The sequence below is a fragment of the Vombatus ursinus genome, unplaced genomic scaffold (genome assembly GCF_900497805.2).
Source record: "Vombatus ursinus unplaced genomic scaffold, bare-nosed wombat genome assembly UNPS02014797.1, whole genome shotgun sequence".
In the NCBI taxonomy this organism is placed as follows: domain Eukaryota; kingdom Metazoa; phylum Chordata; class Mammalia; order Diprotodontia; family Vombatidae; genus Vombatus; species Vombatus ursinus.
Genome location: NW_020954575.1, coordinates 4,094,801 through 4,122,465, shown reverse-complemented (window position 1 = coordinate 4,122,465; position 27,665 = coordinate 4,094,801). Strand labels below are relative to the sequence as shown.

At 37.3% G+C, this 27,665-nt stretch overlaps 2 protein-coding genes and 1 pseudogene across 3 annotated transcripts in view; all 3 read left to right on the top strand.

Moving 5' to 3' along the window:
* Nucleotides 1-27,665, top strand: part of VMP1 (vacuole membrane protein 1) — a 126,133-nt gene that overhangs the window by 42,809 nt on the left and 55,659 nt on the right. Inside the window, exons 1-3 of one of the 2 annotated variants that reach the window (XM_027870589.1) lie at nucleotides 287-392; nucleotides 3,441-3,608; nucleotides 8,893-9,024. In XM_027870589.1, coding sequence (XP_027726390.1) covers nucleotides 3,576-3,608; nucleotides 8,893-9,024 — 165 coding nt within the window. In that variant the 5' untranslated portion in view covers nucleotides 287-392; nucleotides 3,441-3,575. Of the gene's footprint in view, nucleotides 1-286; nucleotides 393-3,440; nucleotides 3,609-8,892; nucleotides 9,025-27,665 lie in introns of those variants that run through there. The other variant, XM_027870588.1, reaches the window with a different exon arrangement.
* On the top strand, nucleotides 10,437-10,867 carry LOC114049328 (60S ribosomal protein L37a-like; the record flags this gene model as incomplete). Its single annotated transcript, XM_027870591.1, has 1 exon — nucleotides 10,437-10,867. A coding segment is annotated over exon 1 (426 nt), but the record flags the coding sequence as incomplete, so codon positions are not given.
* LOC114049330 lies at nucleotides 22,943-23,390 on the top strand (annotated as a pseudogene).

Here is a 27,665-nt window from a genome sequence, read left to right as displayed (position 1 = left end):
CCTTTGACTATTTTGAGCTCACATAACGTTTCTAAATTTCCTTTCCTGTTGCCATTTTTAATTTCCAAGGATTTTTTGTTTTGTTTACTTTTGAATTTGTTTTAGACAGATAAAAAGTTAAGCATCATGGAACATTGTTCTGTTGTGTTAAGAAGAATTTACTGGACATCCCCATGTAGCTACAAAAGTTCAAACTCATATGCTGAGCTGGTGGCTAAATGGCCTATTAGGAAGGAACAAAGAACAAGAGACTGAGTTATTAGAGTTCTCATTTTGTCTGTGAAACACCACATCTAATTCTAAGGCTGAGTAATCATGACTTGACTTATTAGAATAGTTGTGGGAAAATGTGCAAGTCTGTTCAGTTCAATGAATGAAAGGTCCAGAGGAAGGTAGGGGAGATGTAAAATATCTTTATATAATTAATTTTGAAATTGAAACTAAAAGGTGGTAGAGGGGGCAGTTTATCTCTTTGGGTAATTGAAAAGTAGTCATTTCTTCTTTCCTAACTCATGGATTCTGTTATCTAGCTTCTGGAAGCCTGGCAAATGGCAAGTTAGCCTTTATTCATTGTGAGGATTTTATATATGCATCCTCAGCTTTTGGAACTCTGTAGCTGTTTGTTTATAGATTGTACTTACAATTGGATTTTCATATATTTTCTTACTCTCATTTTTTATCACATTCATCACTATTTATTTGGTATTTCCTACCCATAAGGAGATGGTATTTAAAAAAAATTTTTAATTGATTCTAATGAAAAAAACTGTGTGTTTGTACCTGTTCAGTCACTGTAGGATAAACATTAAGCTCAAAATTTTCTCTAATGTCTAAATAATAGTACAGTAAAATCTTTTCCATTCATGTATATAACTAGAAGCTAACTCTGGTTATACCTCTTGAGCTGTATTTTTTTTTAAAAGCCCATTTCTAACATGTAAAGTATTGAATACTTGTGAACACCTGAATATTTCTTAATCCTTCATGGCATTTCTATACTGTAATAAGTTTATTGTTTCTCAATTTTTGCAATCCTTGAAAAAGGATAAAACCACCTTCTATACTAGACTAAAATGAAATAATCTGTTAATAATCATTAATTGATCTAGTACTAAATGGTAAACCACATTTTCATACATTTAATCCCCCCAAAGCCTGGGCATATTTAAGAAATGAAATGTAGCTTATATTTTTAAACATGCTTTTAAGTATTAATATTGGATAATATTCAGTTTCATTGCCTGGTCTTTTATTAGTTTTAAGAGTTGTTGGGTATTTTTCATATGCCCCTCTCTTGAAACCACAAATTCCTTCACTGTGTAATCAAAGAGATTTACACAGAGACCACTTACTGTTCTTAGAGACTGATTCATTTATAAAAAAATCACAGGAGGAATCTTTTGTGATATTTCCAAAAAATAGAAACTTTTATATGCTGTAATTAATAATAATTTTAAAAACCTCAGTTTTTCTTAATTTGTATATAAAGATAGAGATTTTAGTTGGAAAATTCACTTATGCATTTTAAATTAATATTCAAAGTAATATATAAAATCTGTTAGATTAGATTTTTGTATCAAAAAAGTTTTCAACTTTGAATTAAATTGTAATGATTTATATCTGATTGCCACTTAATTTTACATATGAATAATTTTAATCCATTTTCATTTATAAGAGCGTTATTGTAGCACTAGGGAAAATGATCTTATTTTCAAGTAAACCCACAAAATCTCACAATAATTTCTATGTGAAAATTTATTTGCTATTAAGGCAGTAAATACACAATGTATCCACAGATTCCTTAAAGATGTAGATATAAATGAGGAACAAGTAAATTATAAATGATTAGTGAAACAAGTAGATTATAAATGATTAGTGAAACAGAAGAGGGCTGACTTCTATTCTCAGCACACCCAAGGCATTTTCAGGTGATTTTGTGCAAGTTATTTAACATTATTTCAACTGCAGAAATGTACATATGATACATATTTCCACATAACTTAATAAAATATTTTAAGATAAGCAAATCACTAAGACATTGTAGTTATCTGCTAATTGTGAATTGGTTTGGTGCTTCTGGAAAACAGTTGGAAATTATGGAAGAAAATTTACTAAATTGTTCATATTCACTGTATTATGTTGTTGATGGCAGGAAAAGACGAGTGTACAAAAATATTCATAACAGCATTTTGTCATAACAAAAGGCAGGAAACAACATATGTGCCCAGCAGTTGGGTAGTGGCTGAACAAATTATGCTATGAATGTTATTCACTATTACTATACCATAAGAAATGACATATGAAGGATTCATAGAAACCCGAGATGACTCGTATGACATGATTCAGAGTAAAACAGCAAAGCCAAAAGAATAATAGATAACAGCAACATGTAATGCTTAATGCTCTCAAAAGTTTAAGGATCTGTCAGTCCTTTCTGCTAAGTAATTGTTTTCTCTAGATATACTTTGTAAGGGTTTGTTTGGGTATTTGGGAAGTGTCTATTGTTGCAAAATAAAATATATCAATGAATCTATTGCTTAAAAAACACATTTTTCGATACCTGAATGGACAGATATATTTTTTCTGACATTACAGTTTAACCTTAGAGTCAAAGACTACTAGAAATAGAAGGGATTTTAGATATCCTCTAGTTGGTACACCTCCCTCAATTTGCAGATCAGGAAGTTGAGACCTAGAGGAGTAAATTACCGGCTCAGTATCACAGAACTAGTTAATGTGAGAGTCAAGATTAGAACTGAAGTCTCCTTAGGCTTCCTTCTGCTACCCCATGCTAATGTTAGTCATTTTATGAAGTGGTCCTTAGTTACATTCCTATTTTATATAGAGCAGAACTGAGACGCAGAAAGGGAAACAAACTTGCTCAGACAGTTGGTTCAACACAGAAGTTTCTTCATGATGTTTGCTGGATAACATTTCTGTATTAGTTATGATGAGTTTATGGGGCTAGTCTGTCATATAGGTAAAATTTTCAATTCTTTGAATTAAAATATGAGTTTTGAATGGGATTATGCTAGAAAATAGAACCAAGGATGATTTTTACTTTCAGTTTATCTTTAACCAATATTTGCAGGAAAATAATTGAGCTGTTTAGCAGAGAAGGATCAGGTTCAGGTGTTCATGTTATAATGTGTCCATAATTCCTTTCAAGCATTAAGTTCTTGTTGCTTAAAATGACCATATGCAGTTGTTTTTGTTAATCACTTCAGAAGATAAGGAGAAAATGTTTTTTCCCTATTCATGATGGAAGGAACTAAGGAACTACCTAGCAGCTGTTGCTTGAAGTTACAATGGATAAGATTGTAATGGCTAAGGAATATTAAGGCATAAAATTAAAGTCATGTGAAAGTCAAACTATGTGGTGGGTGGTATATATTTAAATTCATACTATTTTGTTTTATGCTTTAAATTTTATTTTGCAGGGCCCACATATAGCTTCAGTTACACTGGCTGCATATGAATGCAACTCAGTTAATTTCCCAGAACCGCCGTATCCTGATCAGATTATTTGTCCAGATGAAGAGGGTATTGAAGGATCTATTTCTTTATGGACCATCATGTCAAAAGTTAGACTTGAAGCCTGCATGTGGGTAAGATGTCTATTTAGTGTAATTTTAAACTAACCAAGCTTGCTTACCACTTTTGTTTCAGTTTGAAATAAAATATAGATATCTACCTTTGTTCCATAAGCATTACTCATGAAGTCACCAGGACATTCTGGAAAGGAAAAAACCCTTACAAACTATTTCTCTGCATGGGAGAGGACTGTGACACTGTAGCTTTAAGGAAATAAAGGGCCAAAGAAGGGCTACAAGGGAAAGCAGAGCTTGTGTCTACTGCTCATCCTGCCTTTGGGAACAAAAACATAGTCACATGAAGGGGCATTTTGCACTGGTTACTAATTGATAGGATTACCAACTGGGGAAGGCTCCCCAGATCTGTGATTTCATTGGTAGAGGGAGCTCCCAGCTGAAGAGACTCCCTTTACCAATGCAGGTTGGCACCTTCTGTGCAATTTATAATCCTAGAGAGTTACCTAAAGCAGAGATATCCTGGCCGGTCTAGATCTTTTTAGATCCTGACTTTGTTCTTCAGTGTGTTAAATTATTTCTCCCAGTGCTTTGTCTTCTGCAAAGTTGATAAGGTGTAGTCATATTCCTTTGCTCAAAAATCTTCAATACTTCTTTACTGCTTTCTAAGTACAGTTTAAATTCCTTTCTTTTCCTAATGGCTTCACAATCTGGTACCACCAGATCTTTGCAGCTTCCCCTTTCTTCTGATATCATCAGATTTTTAAAAGTTGAGAAAGATTCCTTGTTACAAAATGGATAGTTAACTTTCTTGTTATCCTAAACTTGGGGCCTATTTCCCACTCTATAGATAAACTGCTTATGGCTTTCTAGTACATCTGTTGTAAAACAGAAGTGCTGAAAACTCATTGACTTTGGGTCAGTGATAAACCTCCTTGTGCACAAACACCATAGGAACCTGTGTCTCCAATAAACACAAGACCCTCTAACAACCCTGTATTGAAGGTAGAGTTTTCTGTCTCTCCGTTACATAGCATATTGCCTAGCACAAAACAATAAATGCTTTTTGATTGATTGATGTATACATCAGCTTCTAAACAGCTACTGAAAAAAAGAATCCTTGATAGCTGTTGACCATAGTACTAATTTTTTAAAAGTCTTTCGCAAATATAAGGAAGTTAGAGGTTCATGTGACTCAAGCTCTGATTTCCCAGAAATGGGTCTGAAGGAAACACTTCTCATGTTCATATCTACCTAGGAAGTTATGAGAATGAAAAATTGTTCTGCCCCCCCCCCAAGCCAAGATTTGAACCCCAAACTCCTGATTCCTGTTCTAGAGCTCTTTATACTGTTATATCCTGCCTGTCTGTATCTCCTATTCCCTCTAACAGGTCCAAACAGACTTTCTGTAGGAAGTGTTATTTGGGCCGACCCTTGAGGGAAGCTGTCCTCTAAGCAAGTGGGCAGTTCAGTGACACAGTCATACCTATGATTTAGGAGTATTAACTTGGCAGCTTTTTGGAGTATGTTGTTAACTTGCACTCCTAGAGAGCTAGGCATGCTCCATCTTCCTTTTAGGACTGTGAGGTATTCTGAAGGGTTTGTGGGGTGTATCTCTTCTCTGCCGTCAATTTGAACCTCCACACCTTTCCATGTGTTCCCTTCATCTCTTAGGGGCCTATAACTAGTACTTCAGTTCCATTTAACCACTTAACATTTATTAGCTTTTACAAAGGTGTATTTACTTCAAAGATAGAGCAACGACAAATATACCAACATTTTCCCCCAACACCTTGGGCTCTAGGATGAAGTAGATGCAAAACTTAACTCAGTTTCTATATAGCATTGGGCCCACCAATTTCATGCCCTTAGGCTTAATGGTCCCAGAAGAGAAGAAGACCCCAAGGCCTTTCCCCTTATGTCATAGTCTCTCATAGGATGCCATGAGCTAAGGAGTTCTCAAATGAAGCTAAAAGATTAAATGAGACAAAAGGAAGTGACTGATATCAACAGGCCTTTTTAAATGCCTCCACTGCTGGTCAAAGAACCTCCTCTTCTTCACCACATGCTTAACCAACTGGAACTACTTACAGAATGGCTACCTGTGCTCCACAGTCTCTCTGTTGCACTCCCTTTATGTGTTATCACTCGTCCACAGAAGCAAGCTCCCTATCCTCTCCATGTTGAGAGATACTATCCCAAACACTTTATAGGAACTTGAATTGGAGAATGGAATGACTGGATACTGTGAGGCCAGTTAGGAGACTTGTAATAATCCACATGAGTGGTGAAGAGGATCTAAACTAGTGCTGTTGTGGTGAGTGGAGAGAAAGGCACGGATTTAAGGGGTAAGATGTGGTTGAAGTATTCACTCGCTGATCATTGGTCGGGTTAGCTTTGCCCTCGGACCTAATCCATTGAGCACATCGTTTTCTTCTGTGTTGGTGTGGTGGGGGATGAGCTGGAAAGTCTTTGGTCTTGGGTTACAGGCATACCTCATAGATATTGCAGGTTCAATTCCAGACTACTGCAGTAAAGCTAGTCACATGAATTTTGTAGTTTCCCAGTTGCATATGAAAGTTATGTTTATACTGTACTGTAGTCTATTAAGTATTATGTCTAAAAAATGTACATACCTTAATTTAAAAATACTTTATTGCTAAAAAACAAAACAAAAAACTAACCATCATCTGAGCCTTCAGCAGGCCATAATCTTTTTGCTGGTAGAGGGTCTTGCCTCAATGTTGATGACTGCTGACTGATTAGAATGGCAGTGGTTGGGGCGACTGTGGCAATTTCCTAAAATAAGACAACAATGAAGTTTGCTGTATCAATTGACTTTTCCTTTCACTTGAATACTTGAAGGCCATTGTAGGGTTATTAATTGGCCTGATTTCAATATTGCTGTGTCTCTCAGAATAGGGAGGCCTGAGGAGAGGGGGAGGATGGGAATGGCCTGGTCAGTGGAGCAGTCAGAACACTTTTAAAAAACTCATCAAAAAACAGAGCATTTATCAAATAAGTTCACTGTCTTACATGGGCACATTTCATGGCACCCCAAAACAGTTATACTACATAGTGACATTAAAGATCACTGATCACAGATTGCTATAACAAAATAATAATAATGAAAAAGTTTGAAATATTGCAAGAATTACCAAAATGTGACACACAGATACAGGATGAGCTCATGCTGTTGGAAAAATGGTTCCAGTAGACTTGCTCAACATAGGATTGCCACTAACCTTCAATTTGTAAGCAATATCTGTGAAGCACAATAAAATGAAGTATGCCTGTACTTGACCAGTGTGGAAGGGGAAGGGCAACAGGACACAAGTGAGATACTGGTCCTGCCAGATGGTCAAAAGAATGGTTTGATTGGTTGCTAGGTGTGATCAAGGAGCAGGAAGTTTCGTTAATGATATAAAATATAATAACCCTTTTGTAGTACTATGAATTCCGTGAATGGTGGTATATTTTTAAAACTCTATGTTTTAAGCTTTTGTCCAGATAAACTTTTACCATAAGAGACTAAATCCAAATAGTATAGTAAATTGACTGTGATTCTGTTGGTTTTCAGACTATGGCTTTTAAGTTAGAGTTAACTGTTGGAGTTGTCTCTACATTACATAGCTTGGCAGTGAGAAAGTTTTCTTTTTCACTTAGCCTGTTCCCTCTTACTTGAACAGTACTTTTTTTTTTTTTTAAAGCTTTTTGTATTTGTGCAGAAAACAAAGCAAAACAAAAGCACAGAAATAAAACAACCAAAGTCCATTGCTTGAGTTATGAAATGATGAGAGCTAACACATCCAAAACTGAGACAATTGACTAAATGAAAATCTTCCATGCACAGGATACATTATGTTCTCAGAGAGGTGCCTGGATGACTAACTTCCCTTTTTATTTATTTGCATAAAAAGAATGCTGACTAGTAGCAGCCATTCTTTCTCCTTGCTAACGTGGGAGAACATGAGCAAAATGAAATATAACAATAAATATAGTTATTCAGATTTTCAAGACAGTAAACAGCTGCTAGATTCTATTTAATGTTTCCTTTCTTACATTAAGGAAATCTGTCATGAGCCTACATTGGATCATAGAACCTAATTTCAGATCTGTTAAATATATGACTTAGCAAGTTTCAAGAGAAGTTCACATTCAGTTTACTCCTATGTACTTTTATCTTTTTTTTTTTTTTTTAAGGCAAACTGTGGCAGTTAACTTTGGCCCTAGTCTTATTGGGTAAAATGTGATTTGTTTTTCCTTGTTCCTGTGCTCTCTGGAGTGTATTTCCCCAATTTCTCCTTCTTTCCCTTCCTCTTCTCCCCCCAAAGTATTCACTACTGAGCTATCAGCTTATCCTTTTTTGCACAGTAACATGTTGTTTTTGTTCAAAGGTCTTATTTTAACTTATGGATACACATGGGGATGGGCCAGAATATGATGGCAGGATTGATTGCAAAAACGTGCATGTGGGGGGTGGGGTGGGGAGTGGGTGTGTAGGCATTTGTGCACATAAACCCAGACTTTTGAGCACAACATTCATACCATCTGATTGTCTTTACACAAGGAGCTGTAGACTAACAAAGCAATATCAAAGGTTTAAAATTAATTATGATTCAGGAGTTGAAGTGTGTAGCTTGGGAAGGTACTAAAGCTTAAAACTGCACCAAGACTTTTGGGACACTCTGTTTTTAAGGATTTAAGTTCAAGTTGCTGTTTCATTAACCTTTGCTTTGTACCCTTGTTTAAATCTGTTGGAGTTTTTTTTTTTAATTATTTGAAAAAATAAAGAGTGATTGTGATTCATTCAGTGCCCTGAGGAAATAAACAATTTTCTTGTGGTAAAGGATTGTCCATTGTGATGTTCAGGTTCCTTGAGCTTCATGACCACAGCTTGTCCACAATTTTTAAGCCATACCAAAGAGCAGGAGAGTTTAAAGAGTAACCAGGAGGCCAGAAGCTTCATAGACAATATTTATCCAATAGTATTATCTAAGGAACATTTATAATTGAATTGTATAAATATTAGGTATATATATGAAAGAATGCTACCATAACCACTGAGTATACAGGTATAGATGTAGAGTTCAGTAAAAAGTATGAGTTTTTCACATAGTTGGTTATTATAAAGAGATAACATTGTCAACTTTAACATTTTATATATGCTCTACTAAACTGTCTGGGATATTTGTACTAGTTAGCTAACTCCTGGCTGGTGTTTTTAGTAAAGTAGAGAAATTCTGCTGCTGATGTACATTAAATGTAATTTTGCCTATGGTATAAAGAACAGAACTTCATGTGGGTGGTTTTTGGTTGTTTTGTGTTTTTTTTGTGTGTGCAGGGAGCTGGCACAGCCATCGGAGAGCTACCCCCTTATTTCATGGCCAGGGCAGCTCGGCTGTCAGGTGCTGAACCTGATGATGAGGAGTACCAGGAATTTGAAGAGATGCTGGAACATGCACAGACTGCACAAGTAAGAATACTATTTTTTTTTTAATCAATAGAATGCCTTGATTATCCCAAAGAGGTTATAATTAAGGTGAAGCTATCAACAATAGCTCTAAAAAAGAAATGCTAAAGTAAAAGAAGGAAATGTATCTTAGGAGGGACCATTCATGCACTTGAAACTTAACAACAAGCATCTTGCACTTGGAACGGAGAAATAAGGAAGGACCATTTTAAAAATGTCAAGTCAGCTAAGACAAGCATTGTTAGAAACTACAGCAATTTAATGTGGCTAGAGGGATTAAATAGGTCAGGCTTTAGCATTCTTTTTTCATGAAATATTTATAAAAGTGAGTAAGGGTAGTCATGAGTAAATAAGAAGGAATCAGGTTCAGATTCTCAAATAGTGGAGTCTGTGAATTGAGAGTCAAAAATTAGTGTCAGGACACAAACCCAGATCTTCTGATTAGGATCAGGAGAAAGACAGAATCGTCCATTTTTCCTGGATTGTCCAAGAGGGAAATTATAACAAAGCTGGTTTTAAGAAGAGTCTGAATGTTTCAGTTGATTTTTGAAGTGTGCAACTGCATCTGATCTGACTTTCATACTAAATTTAGGTTTGTAGCTTGCATCTTTTTGTTTTATCCAATAAAATGTAAGTTCCTTGAGGGCAGGGAGTTTTGTTTTTGTCTTGGTATCCCCAGCACTTAGCACATCACCTTGTATATAGTAGGTGCTTAGTAAATAAATGTTTGTTGCATTGACTGGGCTTAAGTTTATCTTTGAACCATCTATGGAAATTAATTTTTGCTGAGCAAATTAATTACAGAATAAATATTATTTTAAAGAGGAAGTCTTCACATATGTAAAAGAACATTTTAAAAATTTTGGAAGCATGTAATTATACATAAACAATTTACCATTTCACCATCTAGTTACACATGAACGCTCACTGTTTTAAAATATTCACTAATGAATTTGACTAATGGATCTTTGCTTAGCAACATTTGCAGGAGTTGTTAAATGTACTTAAAAATAGTAAAGCTGTATTTATTTCCTTTAAAAATACATTCATATATGAGAATATGTATAAGTGCTTTGCAAACCTTAAATTGAGAGGCAGTGTGGTGTAGTGGATAGAGAGCTGGACTTGGAGTCAGAGAGATCAGGGTTCAAATTTGTCTCAGACACTCACTGGCTGTATGACCTTGGGCAAGTCACTTAATTCTTTTGGCCTCAGTCTCTTTACTTACAAAGTAAGAGAGTTGGATTCAATGTCTTAAAAAAAATTTTTTTTCCCAATTCTTGGCCACTACAAAAAGAGCTGCTATACACATTTGAAGGAAAAATTTATAGCATCTCTTTTTGTGGCAGCCAAGAATTGGAAATTGAAGGGATGCCCATCAATTGGGGAATGGCTGAACAGGTTGTGTCATAAGAACGTAATGGAATACCATCGTTCCATAAGAAATGGTGACCAGGCCTCTCCAAGCTCCGGCCCCACAACTGGCAACATGGCTGAACGTACCAAGAAGGTCGGAATTATTGGTGAATATGGAACACATTGTGGTGCATCCCTCAGAAAAATGGTGAAGAAAATTGAAATTAGCCAGCGTGCCAAGTATACCTGCTCCTTCTGTGGCAAGACCAAAATGAAGAGATGGGCTATGGGTATCTGGCATTGTGGATCCTGTATGAAGACAGTAGCTGGTGGTACATGGACCTACAATACCACCTCTGCAGTCACAGTCAAATCTGCCATCAGAAGACAGAAGGAATTAAGACCAGTAAAATCTTCTTATCAAATATCTGTAGCCCATAGTCCAACAATAAATGGGTTAATTTATGGAATTAAAAAAAAAAAAAGAAATGGTGACCAGGAGGATTTCAGAAAAATCTAGAAAGACTTAACATGAACTGATGCTTAGTGAAGTGAGCAGAACCAGGAGAGCATTGACCAACTTTGACAAACTTAGCTCTTTTCAGCAATGCAATGATCTAAGACAATTCCAAAAGACTCATGATGGAAAATGCTATCCACATTCAGAGACAGAACTGTGGAGTCCGAATGTTGATCGAAGCAGACTATTTTCTCTTTTCTTATTGTTTTTTTCTTTCTCGTGGTTTTGCCCTTTGGTTCTAATTCTTCCTTACAACATGACTAATGTGGAAATATGTTTAATATGATTGTGCAAATATAGCCTATATCAGATTGCACGCTGTCTTGGAGAAGGGGGAGGGAAAGGAGAGGAGAAAATGTAGAACTTAAAAATCTTACAAAAGTGAATGTTGAGGGAACAGCTTGGTGGCACAGTGGATAGAGCACCAGGCCTGGAGTCAGGAGGACCTGAGTTCAAATGCGGCCTCAGACCAAACACTTGATACTTACTAGCTGTGTGACCCTGGGCAAGTCACTTAACCCCAATTGCCTCACCCCCCCCCCAAAAAGTGAATGTTGAAAAATTAAAAATAAGTAAATAAATAGAAGAAAATTTTCTGATTCTAAATCCATGAACCTGTGAGATTATATTTGTGTGTGTGTGTACATTCATACACATATGTATATTTATATGTGTGTGTACATTTTATAACTTTGCTAATTTAGTTTTTTTCTTGAGTTTATCATAATAGTGAGGTTTTGCCAAGACTGTTATGATTTCTTCAAATTTTTGTTCTAGAACAACTCTATACTAACTGGAAATAGGCTAAGACAAGAACTGGGAGAAAATATACATTTTTAAATTAGGCCTACCAGATCGTGATGACAGAAGCTTCTCAGAACAGAACACAGACTTTTTGTTTCTGCCTCTATCTCAGTGTTCTTGAATGTTGTACTAACGATGACTGTTTTAGTATTTGTGTAAAACATTCTGGAACATGTTGTCCTTTCCTCTATCTCAGTATTCATGAATGTGATGGCAGTGTTAATAAGCAAAAAAATGATTACGGAAAGAGGTAGCAAGAAAAATGAGAAAAAGCTAGAGATAGTCTACAATATATTTAGCCATTCCTTGAAAAATTTAGGATTTGGTTCAACAGATATTATGCGTATACCTAATATGTGCAATTTTGTATCAGACAGTAAGAGATATTAAAAACAAGTTTAGATAAAAGATTGTCTTCTGTTTTTATGCAGTTTCCATTCTAGCATAGAGGATATCATATAGAAAAATAACTTTAATGAAATGTAATCAGAATTCTGTGTAACTGTTTATAACATAAACAACATCCTTTTCAGTCAAACAGGATTTAAAAGGACACTAATTGGAATTAAGCCAAAGGTACTTATATTTTCTAATAGAGAAAAATATTTGCTTTCAAAATGTGCTTGCTGAATATCCCAGTATGAAGCAAAGGGGGAAACAAAGATTTGAGAACAAACTGTCATGAGTGGGGAAGAGGTTGGACATTGGCTCTTGCTCAAGCAGTCAGTTCCCTATTACTGTTGAGCTGTTCAGGTACATTTTTGCTCTTTTAAAATTTGGGAATCTTTGTATTTGCCCATCACTTATTTTTATGAAATCATAATGATGCCATTCATTTTCATTGAACATTATAACTGACAAAACATGTTCACCTGCATTTGTCTTATTTGGTCTTCACAACAACCCTAGGAGCTAAAGGCACATGGATAGAGAGCTAGCCTCAGAGGCAGGAAGACCTTGGTTCAAGTCACTTATATACTGACTCTAGATCTAGTCTGGGCAAGTCACTTATCCTCTCAGTGTCTCTTAAAACAGTTCTCTAAAATCAAGTTTCAGAGAAAGGTACCAGTCTTCTTTGGTACAAGGAGTTCCTCACTGGGAACTCCCTATACTATGACATCATAGGCCTGATAGAAAATAAAACAAACATCCCTTCGAGGTAGGAAGAGCAGGAATCATATACCATTTTACAAAAGAGGAGACTGAAATTCAGAAAATGACTTCCCTGGGCCTTAGTCACTTTATCTGGAAAAAGAGTTAGAGCAGGAAGGACTTTTACAGTCATCTTGTTATGATTTTATGACTTACTTAAAATCTCTTATCCAGCCCTAGCCTCTCAGCAGACCTCCAGTCACATATCTTCTATCTATTGAACATCTCAAATTGGATGTCCTGTACACATATTAAACTCAACATGTTCAAAATTATCAAAACATCCTCTCCTTCCTTAACTGACCTTTAACTATTACTGTTGAGCATAGCTCCCAGGCTTGCAACCTTGTAATCATCCTTTATTCCTCACATTCTCTCACCTGCCATGTCCAATCTGTTACTAAGGACTGGCAACAGAAGATTTTACCTTCTTAACATTTCTCCTATATGCCCCCTTCTCTCCTCTGATACTAATCCTGGTGTAAGCCTTCATCACTTTTTTACCTTGACTATGGCAGTAGCCCACTAGTGGATCTCCCTGCCTTGCATTTCTCTCCCCACTCCAGTCCATCCTCCATTCAGCTGTCAGAGTGATCTTCCTAAATAACAATCTGATCCTATCACATCCCTTCACCCTAAGTGAACTCCAGTGGTTCCCTATCACTTCCAGGATCAAATATAAAATCCTCTGTTTGGCATTCAGCACCCTTCATAATTCCCTCCCCCCTACCCCATTCTGGAAAGTGACACTAACCTCCTTCCTTGTTTCAAACAATACATCACATCTTCCAACCCCAGGCATTTTCACTAGCCATCCTCTATGCCTGGAATACTCTCCCTCCTTATCTTTACCTCCTGACTTCCTTTAAGTACCAACTAAAATTCTACCTTCTCCAGGAAGCCCTTCTAGATCCACCTTAATTCTAGTGCTTACGCTGTTGATTATTTCTAGGTTATCCTATGTATAGCTTATAGTACATAACTGTTTACATGATGTCTTCCCCATTAAATTGGATGTTCTCTGAGGGCAGGGACTGTCTTTTACCTTTTTTTATAATCCCAGATCCCCAATGCTTAGCATAATACCCGGCACATAAGCATTTAATAAATATTTATTGACTGACTGGCTCAAGGTCTCAGCGTGCAAGTAGGAATACTTGTATTATAATTGTCAGAACCTAGAGGTGTCAGATCTTTAATAGACTGTAAAAGATGAGATCTTCCTTGGAAGATTAAAAAGAACTAGCATGCATAGACAGACATAATTGTACTCGGCTCTGTGTACTGGATCCTGACCAACTTCATGAATTCCTGTTGGCTTGTACCTTTTTGATCAGCCCTCAACTTGGTTTATCACAGTTTGACCTGTTTCACCTAAACCCGAGCCCCAGGAAGTACTAACTGGGCCAATCCCTTACTTTTCCTTTTCAGCTTAACACATTTAACTTTCCCAGATACTATTCCTGTTGAAGTCATAGCCACTACCATTACTGAACCTGGCTGCTGCAGTGTTGTTTTTGCCCTCTGCTATCCTCTGTACATCACTTCAACTAATCCTTATTTGTTTGGACATGAACCCTGAGACTCAACAAGAGCCCAGGTCTCTTGACTCCTAGTATAGCATTCTTTCTACAGACTCTAGTCTTGACTGTCATTAAGAATGTCTGTACTGCTGGGCACATATCTGCTGTTGATGGTAATTATGGGGCAGGCATTCCACAGAGCACAATGGAGGGGGAGGGCAGATAGGGAGGGGGGGAAATCAGGAGTTTGGGTTGAAGTGCATAGAGTGAGGTAGCAAATTGATAATGAGGAATGGGTGTTGTTCATAGGTAGCCAGGGTTTCAGAATTGCTGGAATAGGGTATGTGTAAGGGAATGGGAGTAGACTAACCAGTAAGCAGAGAGTCTAGGTAGATTATCGGTGATTGGAAAGATGTTTGTTGAAGGGAATCAGATGAATAGAATATTCAAGATCTTCTTTCCTTATAATGCAATTTGGTGCTAGAAGCAGTCATGGGTTAGGGCCTGTTGAGAAGAAGGCTATAAACGTGCTCAGATCTGCCCAGTCTTTAAAAAAAAAAACAAAAATACCTATCCACTGACTCTTCCATCCTATCCAGTTGCCACTTCATTTCTCTCTCCTGCTTTACTAGATAATTTCTTGAAAAAATTCTCTATAATTTAATAATGCTATCTCCAGTGTCCCACCACCCACTTCCTCCTCACAATCTGATTTCTCTTTTAAAAATATTTTTATTTAATTTTTTTAATTAACAAAAATTTGTTTTTTTTCCCTCCCATTCTCTCCTCAATTAAAAAAAAAGAATAGGAAAAAAGAAGGAAAACTCTATGGAACAAAAATAAAATAAATTCTCACATTTTTAGCCATGGCCAAAATATATGTCTCAATCTAAACAGTGAGTCTATTACTTCTCTCTCAGGAGATAGGCAGTATGGCAGGTCCTGTGGAAGTTTGGGGGTCATTGTATTGATCGTTGTTCTTAAGCCTTTCATAGTTATTTGTCTTTATATTGTTGTTGTTGTTGTTTAAAATGTTCTCCTAAATCTGCATTAGTTTTTTTTTTAAATATATGGAATAATTTTATTTTTGTCTTCAATGTTTACTTCCACAAGATTTTGAGTTCCAAATTTTCACCCCATCTCGCCCTTCCCCCCACCCCAAGATGACATGCATTCTGAATACCCCTTCCCCTAGTCTGTCTTCCCTTCTATCTCTCCCCCCCTTCTCTTATCCCCTTCCCCTTCAATTTTCCTGTAGGGCAGGATGGATTTCCGTACCCCATTTCCTGTATTTCTTATTTCCCAGTCGCATGTGAAAACATTTTTTTTTAAACATGTGTTTTTAAAACTTTGGATTCCAAATTTTCTCCCTTCCTCCCTCCCCACCCACCCTCATTGATAAGGCAAGCAACTAAATATAGGTTATACATGTGCAGTTATGCAAAACACTTCCATAGTAGACATGCTGTGAAAAACTAACTCTATTTCCCTTAATCTTTTCCCACCTCCCCATTTATTCTATTCTTTCTTTTGACCCTGTCCCTCCTCAGAAGTATTTGCTTCTGATTATCCCCTTTCCCAATCTGCCCTCCTCTCTATCATCCCCCTACTCTCTTGTCCTTCCGCCCCCCCTGCCAATTTTCCTGTAGGGTAAGACAGATTTCCATACCCAATTGAGTGTGTATCTTATTCCCTCCTTAAGTCGAATCCTATGAGAATAAGATTCACTCATTCTCTCTCACCTTCCCCCATTTCCCCTTTACTATAAGAGCCTTTTCTTTTCTGTTTTTTTATGAGATAATTTACCCCATTCTACCTCTCCCTTTCTCCTTGTCCTAGTATAATCCTTTTTCACCCCTTAATTTTATTCTCCAGATATGACCCCTTCATTTTCAACTCACCCTATGCCCTCTATCTATCTATATCTATATTTACGTACATATAATTTTTCCCCTCCAACTACCCTAATACTGACAAAGATCTCATGAGTTACAAATATCATCTTTCCATGCAGGAATGTAAACAGTTCAACCTTACTAAGTCTCTTATGATTTTCTCTTTCCTGTTTACCTCTTCATGTTCCACTTGAGTCTTGTATTTGAAAATCATATTTTCTATTCAGCTCTGGTCTTTTCATCATGAATGCTTGAAAGTCCTCAATTTCACTAAATGACCATTTTTTGCCCTGCAGGATTATACTCAGTTTTGCTGGGTAGGTGATTCTTGGTTGTAATCTTATCTCCTTTGCCTTCTGGAATATTATATTCCATGCCCTGCGGTCCCTTAATGTAGAAGCAGCTAAATCTTGTGTTATCCTGATTGTGTTTCTACAATACTTGAATTGTTTCTTTCTGGCTGCTTGTAAAATTTTCTCCTTAACCTACGAACTTTGGAATTTGGCTACAATATTCCTAGGAGTTTTCCTTTGGGGATCTCTTTCAAGAGGAGATCAGTGGATTCTTTCAATTTCTATTTTCCCCTCTGGTTCTAAAATATCAGGACAGTTTTGCTGGATAATTCCGTGAAAGATGATGTCTAGGCTCTTTTTTTGATCATGGCTTTCAGATAGTCCAATAATTTTTAAATTTTTTCTCCTGGGTCTATTTTCCAGGTCAGTTGTTTTTCCAGTGAGATATTTCACATTGTTTTCTCATTTTTCATTCTTTTGGATTTGCTTTACAGTATCTTGATTTCTCATAAAGTCACTAGCTTCCAATTGCTCTATTCTAATTTTTAAGGAAGTATTTTCTTCAGTAAGCTTTTGGACTTCCTTTTCCATTTGGCCAATTTTGCTTTTTAGGGCATTCTTCTCCTCATTGGCTTTTTGGACCTATTGTGCCATTTGGGTTAGGCTATTTTTTAAGGTGTTATTTTCTTCAGTAATTTTTTGGGTCTCCTTTAGTAAGCTGTTGACTTGTTTTTCATGATTTTCTTGCATCACTCTCAGCTTTTCCTCTACTTCTCTTACTTGCGTCCCAAAATCCCTTTTGAGCTCTTCCAAGGCCTGGGACTGATTCATATTTTTCTTGGAGGCTTTGGATGTAGGAGCTTTGGCTTCGTTGTCTTCTTCTGGTTGTATGTTTTGATCTTCTTTGTCACCAAGGTAAGATATAGTCTGACTTTTTTTGCGCTGCTTACTCATGATCCTGACCAATTACTTGAGTTTTAAACTCTTTGTTAAGTTAAAAGTCTGCTTCCAATGTGGAGAATGTACTGTCCCAAGCTTGGGGGTTTGTACAGCTGTTTTCAGAGATACTTCTAGGGATCTGAAAATTTTCAGTTCTTCCAAGGTGGTATGATCAAGGGCGAAGTGTTTTCTCTCCACTGCCACAACAAGCTCCAACACGCCAGCTTTCTTCCTCACCCCAGGACCGCCCCTGAGAACTGTGATCCAGATCCAAGCATTGGTAAAGCAAGAGATTCTTGCCTCAGCACTGGCAAAGAGAACCCTGCAATCCCCCTCTGATCAGCCACTTGATTCCCCCTCAGTCTGTGGGCTGGAAGCTCAGGAAACAGCCTTGGCCCCAGGCCGTGCTCGAGACTTGCGACTGAGACCTAGCTCCTCTCTCAGCACAGTCACAGATTTTTCCCACTGACCTTCCAAGTTGTCTTTGGCGTTCATGGGTTGAGAAGTCTGGAAACCGCCACAGCTGCCTGAGATTCAGTCCTCTGAAGCCTGCTCCAGGGTCGCTGCGGCCTGTGCACCCACGCCGAACTGCGCTCCTCTCCCCACCTGGCATGATACACCTTTCTGATCAACTATCCAGGCTGTCTTTGGCTGGAAATTTGTTTCACTCTGTCTTTTTGTGGGTTCTGCTGCTTTAGAAATTGTTTAGAGCCATTTTTTAGAGGTATTTGGAGGCGTTTGGGGGGAGAGCTCAGGCAAGTCACTGCCTTCCCTCCGCCATGTTGGCTCCGCCCCCATCCTCCCTCTGTGTTAGTTCTTTCCAGATTTCTCTGAAATTGTCCACTTCATTTGTAATATTTCATTACGTTCATATAGCATAAGTTGTTCGTTCATTCCCCAACTGATGAATACCACCTTAGTTTCTGATTCTTTACCACCACAAAAAGAGCTGCTATAAATATATGTGGGCATAAGGGTCTTTTTTTTCTTTCTTTGATTTCTTTGGAATATGGACCTAGTTGTGATATTGCTGGGTCAAAGGGTATACATGAGTTAGTAATTTTCTGGCCATAGTTTTGAATTGCTTTTGAGAAGGGCAGTATCACCAACAGTGCATTAATGTGCGTATTTTTCTATAGCCTCTCCCAACATGTCATTTTCTTGTTTTTTGGCTTTGTTGCCCATCTGATGAGTGTAAGGTGGAACTTCAGAGTTGTTTTAATTTACATGTCTACAATTATTAGTGATTTGGTGCATTTTTTTTCCCATATGACTATTGATAGCTTAGATTTATTCCTCAGAAAAATGCCTTCCCAAAGCCTTTGACTATTTATCCCTTTGGGGAATGGATCTTTTTTTTTTTTAAATAAATTTGAATAAGTTCCTTATATATCTTAGAAATGAGACCTTTATTTTCCTTTCTATTTTTAGCTACGTACTTTTTTTGTGCACAAACTTTAATTTTATATAATTAAAATTGTCAATTTTATCTTTGGTGATTCCCTCTTTCCTTTTTTTGATCCGAATACTTTCCCTATACATAGATCAAAAAGGTAATTTCCTTGCTTCTAACAAGTAGATTAATAAAAGGACTTCTCTGTGTCAAATTCAGTCATCTTTTTCAGCCTTCTGTAGCATCATTGACCATTCCATTTTCCTGTATATTCTCTTTCTTTTGGATTCCAAGATACCACACTGTTCTTTCCTAACTATCTAGTTGTTTTGTTTTTTTTTTTACTGCCTTTTCTAGCTTCTTATCCTTCTTATCCTTCCCAACTCTTAAGTTGGATTTTCCTTAAGGTTTTTCCCTTTTCTGTTTTCCTCTTCTAGTCTCTCTTGGAAACCTCAATTTCTCTCATGGCTTTAATGATCACCTCTGTCCAGATTACTCCCAGATCTCTATATTTGGCCTTCATCTCATTGTAGAATTCTAGATCTACATCTCTACTTAGATGCCCTTCTGACACCTGAAACACAGCATGTCTAAAAGAGATCTCAAACTCAACACATTTCAAATTAAGCTTAATATCTTCCTTCTTCTTTCTATCTTGTCTTGGCATGATCATTTTTATCTCTCTCCATGTTTGAAATTTTTTGTATCTTCCCTTTCACTGAACTCTCAAATCCAATCAGCGACCAAACCTTACTATTGCTATCTCTGTGACATCTTTCACATCAGTTTCCTGTTTTCCATTTTCATTACTCCCATCCTAATACAGACCTTCATTTTTACTGGAGATATCATAGTGGCCTTCCTGCCTCTCTCTACCTCCTCCATGCTTGAATACATCCTTCATAGTACCTTCCTTGTGCCTAGATGTGATCATATCATTCCTCTGCTCAAATAAATTTTAATAATTTCCTCTTGCCTGGTAAATAAAATGGAAGCTGTCATGTATGAAATTTTTGCTGTCCTTGATTATGTTCTGCCCTACTTTCCTAGCTTAAACTGAACGACTTTCTGTCCCCCAAATATATCTTGTACTTTTCCACCTACATTTTATCCTACTTTTTCCTGTATCTAAAATATCCTTCATCCCTATCTTCACTTAATTCCTTTCTGTAATTTAAAGCCTAAATCAATGCCTTTCTCCATAAAGCCTTTCTTGATCAACTTATTCTGCTTTGTAGCTGTGTGACTGTAGTCAAGTTGCTTCATCTCTCAGGGATGCAGTTTCCTCATCAGTAAAGGAGGATAATAATACTTAAACTTTCTGCCTCACAGGGATGGTTTGAGAAAATGACTTTGTAATGTAATGTATAGTTGTCATGTATTGTTTTGTATTTTAATTATTTGTGTCATTTCCTTACTTGCTTTTAAGAGGAAGGATTGTATCTTATCTCAACTATATCTTCCCCCAGGACCCAGCACACTACTCTGTGAATGAAGAGTGAGGCATTCTAAGATGATCCCATTTGTTGATCCCCTCCAGTTAGAGAGCAGTAAACTGAGGCCTAAGGAGACTAGGATAATTATTTTCAAACAGTGTTAATGGCTCTGTGTCAGTTTGAAGAAGCCTTTTGTGACATGCCACAGTAGTATATAGTTGGTCATATTCCAGCAGCATTTTCATCAGTGACTCAGTTTAAAACAAATTCTGTTTATCACATTTGCAAATCACACATGGCGAGGGGAGTAGCTCATATATTGGAGGCCAGAATCAAGATTCAAAAAGTTATAATGATGAGCAAACTAGATGAACTTTACTTTGAAAGACCTGTGATCCCATCCATGTCGCTATTCCCCACAGTAATGTAGTTTGCAATGCTCTCTTCCCCTCCTCCACCTTCTTAATTTTATGTGATTCTTTTTTATATGCAGCTATAAAATCCCTCAATAGGGGGTCCATCCACAATGCTAGGGGACTTCCTCTGGCTTTCTTGGCATTGTGTGCATACCATTGGATGAAAGGGGGTTTCCATCTGGTATTCTTCATTCTTGCTCTGGTCACTTCCTTGTCCAGGCATATATACAGCTTCTGATGATATCCTTTTCACCATGTGTCCTGCACAATGCTTTCTCCTTGATAATATATGGTTATAGAGAATGAGCCTGTGATTTCATTGGAATAGGGAACTAACTGCTGGATAAGAAAATTCCCTCTACCAGCGAGTCAGTACCTTCTAGAACACTGAGAAGTTAAGTGACTTGCCTAGGGACACACCGGCAGTATCTGTCATATACATAATTTGAACCTTGGTATTCCTGACACAAGGCCAGCTTTCTACCATACTATGCTACCTCCTTTTGGTAATATTACAATAGCTAACACCGATATAGCTCTTCGTGTATATTTTCTCATTTCGTCTTCACAACCTAACCTGTGAGATAGGTGCTGTCTCCATTGTGTGCAGGAGGAAACTGAGGCTGAGAAAGAAAGTAGTTCAGAGGGGAAACATTTCTTTCCTAGTTCTCTCAGAAGAAACCTTCGTTTGGCAACATGAAATACTTCTACTGTTGGAAGCCTACTTTTGATTTCCTAAGCCTCCATGCCTGAACTCAGCATCTGAACTCGGGGAAAACAATATGCATACAATAATGTACAAACAACATATAGACAGGGTAAATTCAGGATGGTCTCATGGGCAAGACGTTGAGATTAAGGAGGGCTGGGGAAGGCTTCTTGCAGATGGTGGACTTTAGCTGAGACTTGAAGAAAGTCAGGGAACCTAGCAGGGAGGGATGAGCTTATTGAATTGGAGGTGAAGGGTTTTGCAGTTTAAGATAAGTTTTTCTGTTTTTTTGTTTATTTTTTGCTTTTTGGTGGAGCAATCAGGGTTAAGTGACTTGCACAGGGTCACGTAGCTAGTAAGTATCAAGTGTCTAAGGCCAGATTTGAACTCAGGTCTTCCTGACTCCAGGGCTGGTACTCTATCCATTGCGTCACCTAGCTGCCCCTTAAGATTAGTTTGACAGCTGAGTGGAGAATGAATTGGAGCGGAAAGACTTGAGGCCAGCAGACTCACAAGCAGGCTATTGTAATAGTCTAGGTATAAGGTGATGAAGACCTGCACCAGGGTGGTGGCAGTGTCGGAGGAGAGAAGGGGACATGAAGGAAAGTTGTTATGAAGGCGAAATCAATAGGCTTTGGCAACAAATTGGACACAGGAGTTGAGTCTAGGATGACACCTTGGTTGCAAGCCTGGGTAACTAGGAGGATGGTGGTACCCTCAACAGTAACAGAGAAATTAGGAAGAGGAGAGGGTTTGAGGGGAAAGATTTAGTTTCAGTTTGAACAAAAACATTATAAAGTGTCCTAAATGCAATTCAGCTCATTTTTCTCTTCCTACTTAATTCAGGGCCCAATTCATTGTCCATCCTCAATGTATATAAAAGATATATGTCTGTGTGTATGTCTGTATTATGTGTCTATGTGTGCATATACATATATATACATACATGCATATACATAGAAACATACATAGATATATGCCTGTATGTATGTATGTATGTATGTAAGTACTGATAGACCACCAACTCTAGGGATTTTCTAGCCAGCTGCATATCATAATTCTGGGAAATAGACGGCATTAATCATTTTGTTTTTGAAGGGTAGATTATAAAGTTTTTTTAAAAAAGTGAAGCTTTTCCTTATCCCACCAACACCTGGTATCCTCTCTGAAATTTACCTACTTATCTATGTACATGCTATCTTTGCTGAGCCAGATGCCTTTGGGATGTTCTGGCTTAGTTGAATCTTTATCAAGCTTTCTGGAAACCTCTTTTTCCCTCCACTGTTTCTTAATGTTTTATGAGGCAGTTGTTCTTCAGTCATTTCAATCTTGTCCGACTCTTCATGACTTTATTTGGAGTTTTCTTGGCAAAGATATTGAAGTGGTTTGTCATTTCCTTCTCTAGCTAATTTTCCAGATGAGGGAACTGAGGCAAACAGAGGTAAGTGACTTGCCCAGGGTCACAGCTAGGAAGTGTCTGAGGTCACATTTGAACTCATAAAGAGAAATCTTGAACCCTGCAGCCAGCGTGATATTCACAGTCACTAACAGTCTGTGGCCATGAGCCTCCTGCCGAGATGTGGTTTGAAATTCTTCTGGGACTGGCTATTATGGGCGTACGTCTGATGATCCCAGGAATTAGCACCTCTCTCATCCAAAAGTACAGCAATGGGGCCAAGGAAAAGAGAATTGCCCATAATCAATACCAGTGGAATCTATTAGAGAGGGACAGGAGGATCTCTGGATTTGATCGTTGTTATGAGGCTAAGGGGTTGGAGAACATAACTGAAGACACATAAGTGGCCCCATGATGCCCATCTTCGTGATTGCAGAATGCTTAGATGAGATGTTATTTGGTGCCCATTAAAGACAAAACAACTACCCACAGAGCGGGTCTTTTTTTGCATTCAAACACTACACCTCTTCCTCTGTTTCTTTTATATAGACATATCCAAGAACTTGGACGCTGAGTTCAGGCATGGAGCCTTAGCAAATCAAAAGTAAGCTTCCAACAGTAGAAGTATTTCTTTCTGCCAAATCAAGGTTTCTTCAGAGAGGACTAGGAAAGAAATGTAATTGCTGTGGTTTTTCTTTTCTGGAGACATTCTTCTGTTCCTTTTGTCAGAAAAATAAACTAAGTCATTCAGCATTTAAAAAAAAAAGATAAATCTTCCTGACTTCAGGCCTGGCGCTGTATCCCTTATACTACCTAGTTGACAAAATAAATATGAACAGCTGCATTTCTGGTTTTGTTTTGTTTTTTTTAATCAATTGTACAAGTACAGCATGGGGGAACCCTGGCTTGAAAATGTATATGAAAAAAGATTTAAGATTTTAAATTGACTTACAAGCTTAATATGAGTCAAAAAAGTTTTTGTAGTCTTAAGCTGAAGTAATAGCAGTATAGGTTCTAGATTAAGGGAAATATTGTCCTGTGTTTTGCAGTGGTCAACCAATGTCTGTACTATTATGTTCAGTCCTAGGTATGACATTTTAAAAGGAACATTTTTATTTTCTTAGGTTATTGTTGTAGATGGAGTTGTTTATACTTTTTTTTATTATATGATTTTTGCTGAACTATAGTATGTATATTCAGAGAAGAGGTATCAGAACAGTGAAACATTCAGAAATCAAGGTTTTTTATTTTTTAATAAATTTTATTAATCTTGTTTTTATATTATGTATATTTCACATTCCTTTCTCCTGCCCATAGAACCATTCCTTATATCAAAGAATAGAAAAGAAGGAAGAAAGTAGTTCAATAAAATTGGGTGACATATTGAAAGAGACTGATACTATATGCAGTATTCTGTACCCATACTTCCCCACCTCTGTAAAGAAGTGAGATGAAGAGGCGTTATATCTCTTCTTTGGGTCTAGGCTTGGTTATTATGATTTCAAAACATTCTGTTTCAATCATTTTATTATAATTATTCTTCCCATTGACATTGTTGTAATGATTGTGAATAGTTTTCCTGGTTCTGTTTGTTCACGTCAATTCATATAAGTATTCCCATGCTTCTGTTCCATTACTCAGCCATTACCCAGTTAATAGACATCTATTTTGTTTCCAGTTCTTTGCTACCACAAAAAGTACTGCTGTAAATATTAGATATATTTGAGATCTTTCATTTTCCCATTGTTCTCCTTGGTATATATACCCTAGTACTGGAATACTTGGGTCAAATTCTGGGTCGCTTTCTTAGCATGATTCCAAAAAACACGCTTCCAAAATATTTGTACCAGTTCATAGCTTCATATTAGAGTGACTTGTCTTTCCACAATCTCTCCTACATTGATTGCTCTATCTTTTGTCATCTTTGTCAGTTTGCTGGATGTGAAGTGAAACCTTTGAATATGATTTTCATTTCTTTTATTATTAATGACTTAGTACATTCCTTTATGTTGTTGTTAATAATTTTCAATTCTTCTTTTGAGAATTTTTTGTTCATTTGGTTTGACTACTTCCCTATTGGAGAGTGACTTTTAGTCTCAAGTATTTCTTTTAAAAGGTTTATTTTACTTGTTCTGGGATGTCAAAAACTTGTCAGAGATATTTGATACAAATATTTTTTCACTGGAAACATTCAAACCTAGAGATAACTTTGTGGAGAAACATGACTACCATCTTCAGATATCTGAAGATGTATCTTGAATGAATGAATGAATGAATGAATGAAATAAAAAGTGTTTGCTAAGCCCTAGAGATACAAGTAGAAAATCATTATGGTCCCATTTCTCCTAGGGCCCACATTCAAATTGGGAGAGAAAACATTAAGGAAAGTTCAGCTGTGATTTAGTGTGCAGATACAGGGTGAATAAGAAGACTGCTAGCTCATCTCTATCCACCAGGAAGTTTTTAGTAATGCAAATGTCATTGCCCAAAAAGTCTTAGCATGCATCCCACAGGTCATGCAGCAATGTCTGGGTGTCTAAAGGCCATAGTGGCAAGGTCTGATGATATTAATGTTCAGTGGCAGGGCAGTGGTCTTCTATCTTACTGGGAGGATTATAGTTGGTGACTCCTTGCTCATCCAAGCAGTATGAACTTCTATGTCTGCTTCATAGCTGGAAGAGGGAAGGGTGGGTTAAAAGGGGCTCAACCTACAACTATTGGTACAAGAGAATGGGGATAAGAGTCATAGTGGAGTTGACGCTCTGGCTTTTCTTATAAGGATTGGGGTGGGAAGGTGGTCAGTGTTCAGTCATGAGGGGGAATATGGAAGGGTGGGGCAGGGCATTGGCAGGAAGATTGAAGGAAGGGGCTGCCTGTAGCACTTGCTTCACTTGTGAGCAAGTTGAAGAAAGGGGAGAAGTAGGATTGTAAGGTTTCTATTTGAATCAGATGTTTTATGTCCCATTCACCCCCCAGTTCTTATAGTGCCTGGTTTCTTTTAAGATTCAGATCAAACACTCTCTTCCACATGAAGCCTTTGCTAATAAGCCTCCACCATTCCCTGCCCCGGGGCATATTGCCCTTTCTGCTAAAAGTATCTTGTGTATATTCTGTATAAATTTATTTACTTAGAGATTGTCACTCCCTTCTCACTCCCCCCACCCCAGCTGCAGAATACAAATTCCTTGAGGAAATGAATTATTTCATTTTTACCATTTTATCCCTAGTAATTAGCATAGTGCATGGCCTATAGTAGATGTTCAATAATACTTGTTGATTGATTGATTGTGGAAGAATAATTAAATTTACTCCATATAAGCTCCAAAAAGCACTCTGGTTCCAGTGGCTTGAATTTTCTAAGGCCCAGATGTTAGTTCATTATGAGGAAAAGCTTTTTAATAATTAAAACTTTATAAACAGAATGACCAGAATAAAGCCAAGTCAACAAACATTTATTAACTGTCTACTGTGTGCCAGGCACTGTGCTAAGAGCCAGGGATGCAAAGAAAGGCAAAAAACAACCCCTGCTCTCAAGGAACTCATAGTCTAATGGGAGACAGCATGGAAACAACTATGTACAAACAAGGTACATACAGGATAAATTGGAGATAATCTCAAAATGAAGGCACTAAGATTAAAGAGAACTGAAAAAGGTGTCTTGAGACTTGAAGAAAGCCAGGAAAGCTCGGCAGAGATAAGGAATGAGAAGGTTCTAAGTATAGGGAGCAGCCATTGAAAACACACAAGTGGGGAGTGGAATGTCTTGTGTGAAGAAGAGGAGTAAGGCCAGTGTCACTGAATTGTTGAACATTTGGAACAGAGTAAGTTATAAAAGGACTGGAAAAGGTAGGAAAGGGTTAAGTTATGAAGGACTTTAAAAACCAAACTGAAGATTTTATATGTGATCCTGGAGGTAATAAGGAATCACTGAAGTGTATTGAATAGGGGGTAATGTTTATTGAGTACAGGTAGACCTGTGCTTTAATAAGATAAATTTGATAGCCAAGTAAAGGGTGTATTGGAGGGAGGGGAAACTCAGATAGACTAGAGTGGGGAGAAATTTGAGCCAAGGAGATAAACCAACAGACTATTACAGTAGTCCAGGTGTGAGATAATGAGGGCCGTCAATCAGGGTGGTGATGGTATAAGAGGAGAGAAAGGGGTATATATGAGAGATGTTATGAAGGTATTTTGATATGTCCACTAGGCAGTTGGCAATGTGAGACTGGAGATCAGTAGCGTTATTAGGGCCAGACAGATAGATCTAAGAATCATCTGTGTAGAGATGATAATTGAATCCTTGGGAGCTAATGAGATCAACAAGTGAAATACCATAGAGAGTGAAAAGGACTCAGGACAGAGCCTTTAGAGACACTGTTGGTTTAGAGGGAGAACCTGGATAAAGAGCCAGCCAAGGAAAGTGATAGAAGTGGTTAGACAGGACATGGAAATGTCAGTGTCACAAGAACCTAGGGAGAAGAAGGTTATTGAAAATCTCAAAGGCAACAGAGAGGTCAAGGAGAATGAGGATTGAGAAAAAGGCTATTCATTAGATTTGGTAATTAAGAGATCATTGGTAACTTTGGAGAAAGTTCTCCTTCCCTATAAGTATTTAAGGAGATGACTATCTGTAAGGATAATTTTAAAGAGGATTCTTTTTTGTGTGGACTTGATGATATCTAAGATCCTTTCTAACTTTGAGACCATATAAAAAGTTCTATAAGTTTACTATTTGCTTGTCTTTTAAAGTACTTTTATTTTCCCTAGAATCTCAAGCTTCAAGTCTTTGCACATCTTTTTCATAACATTTTT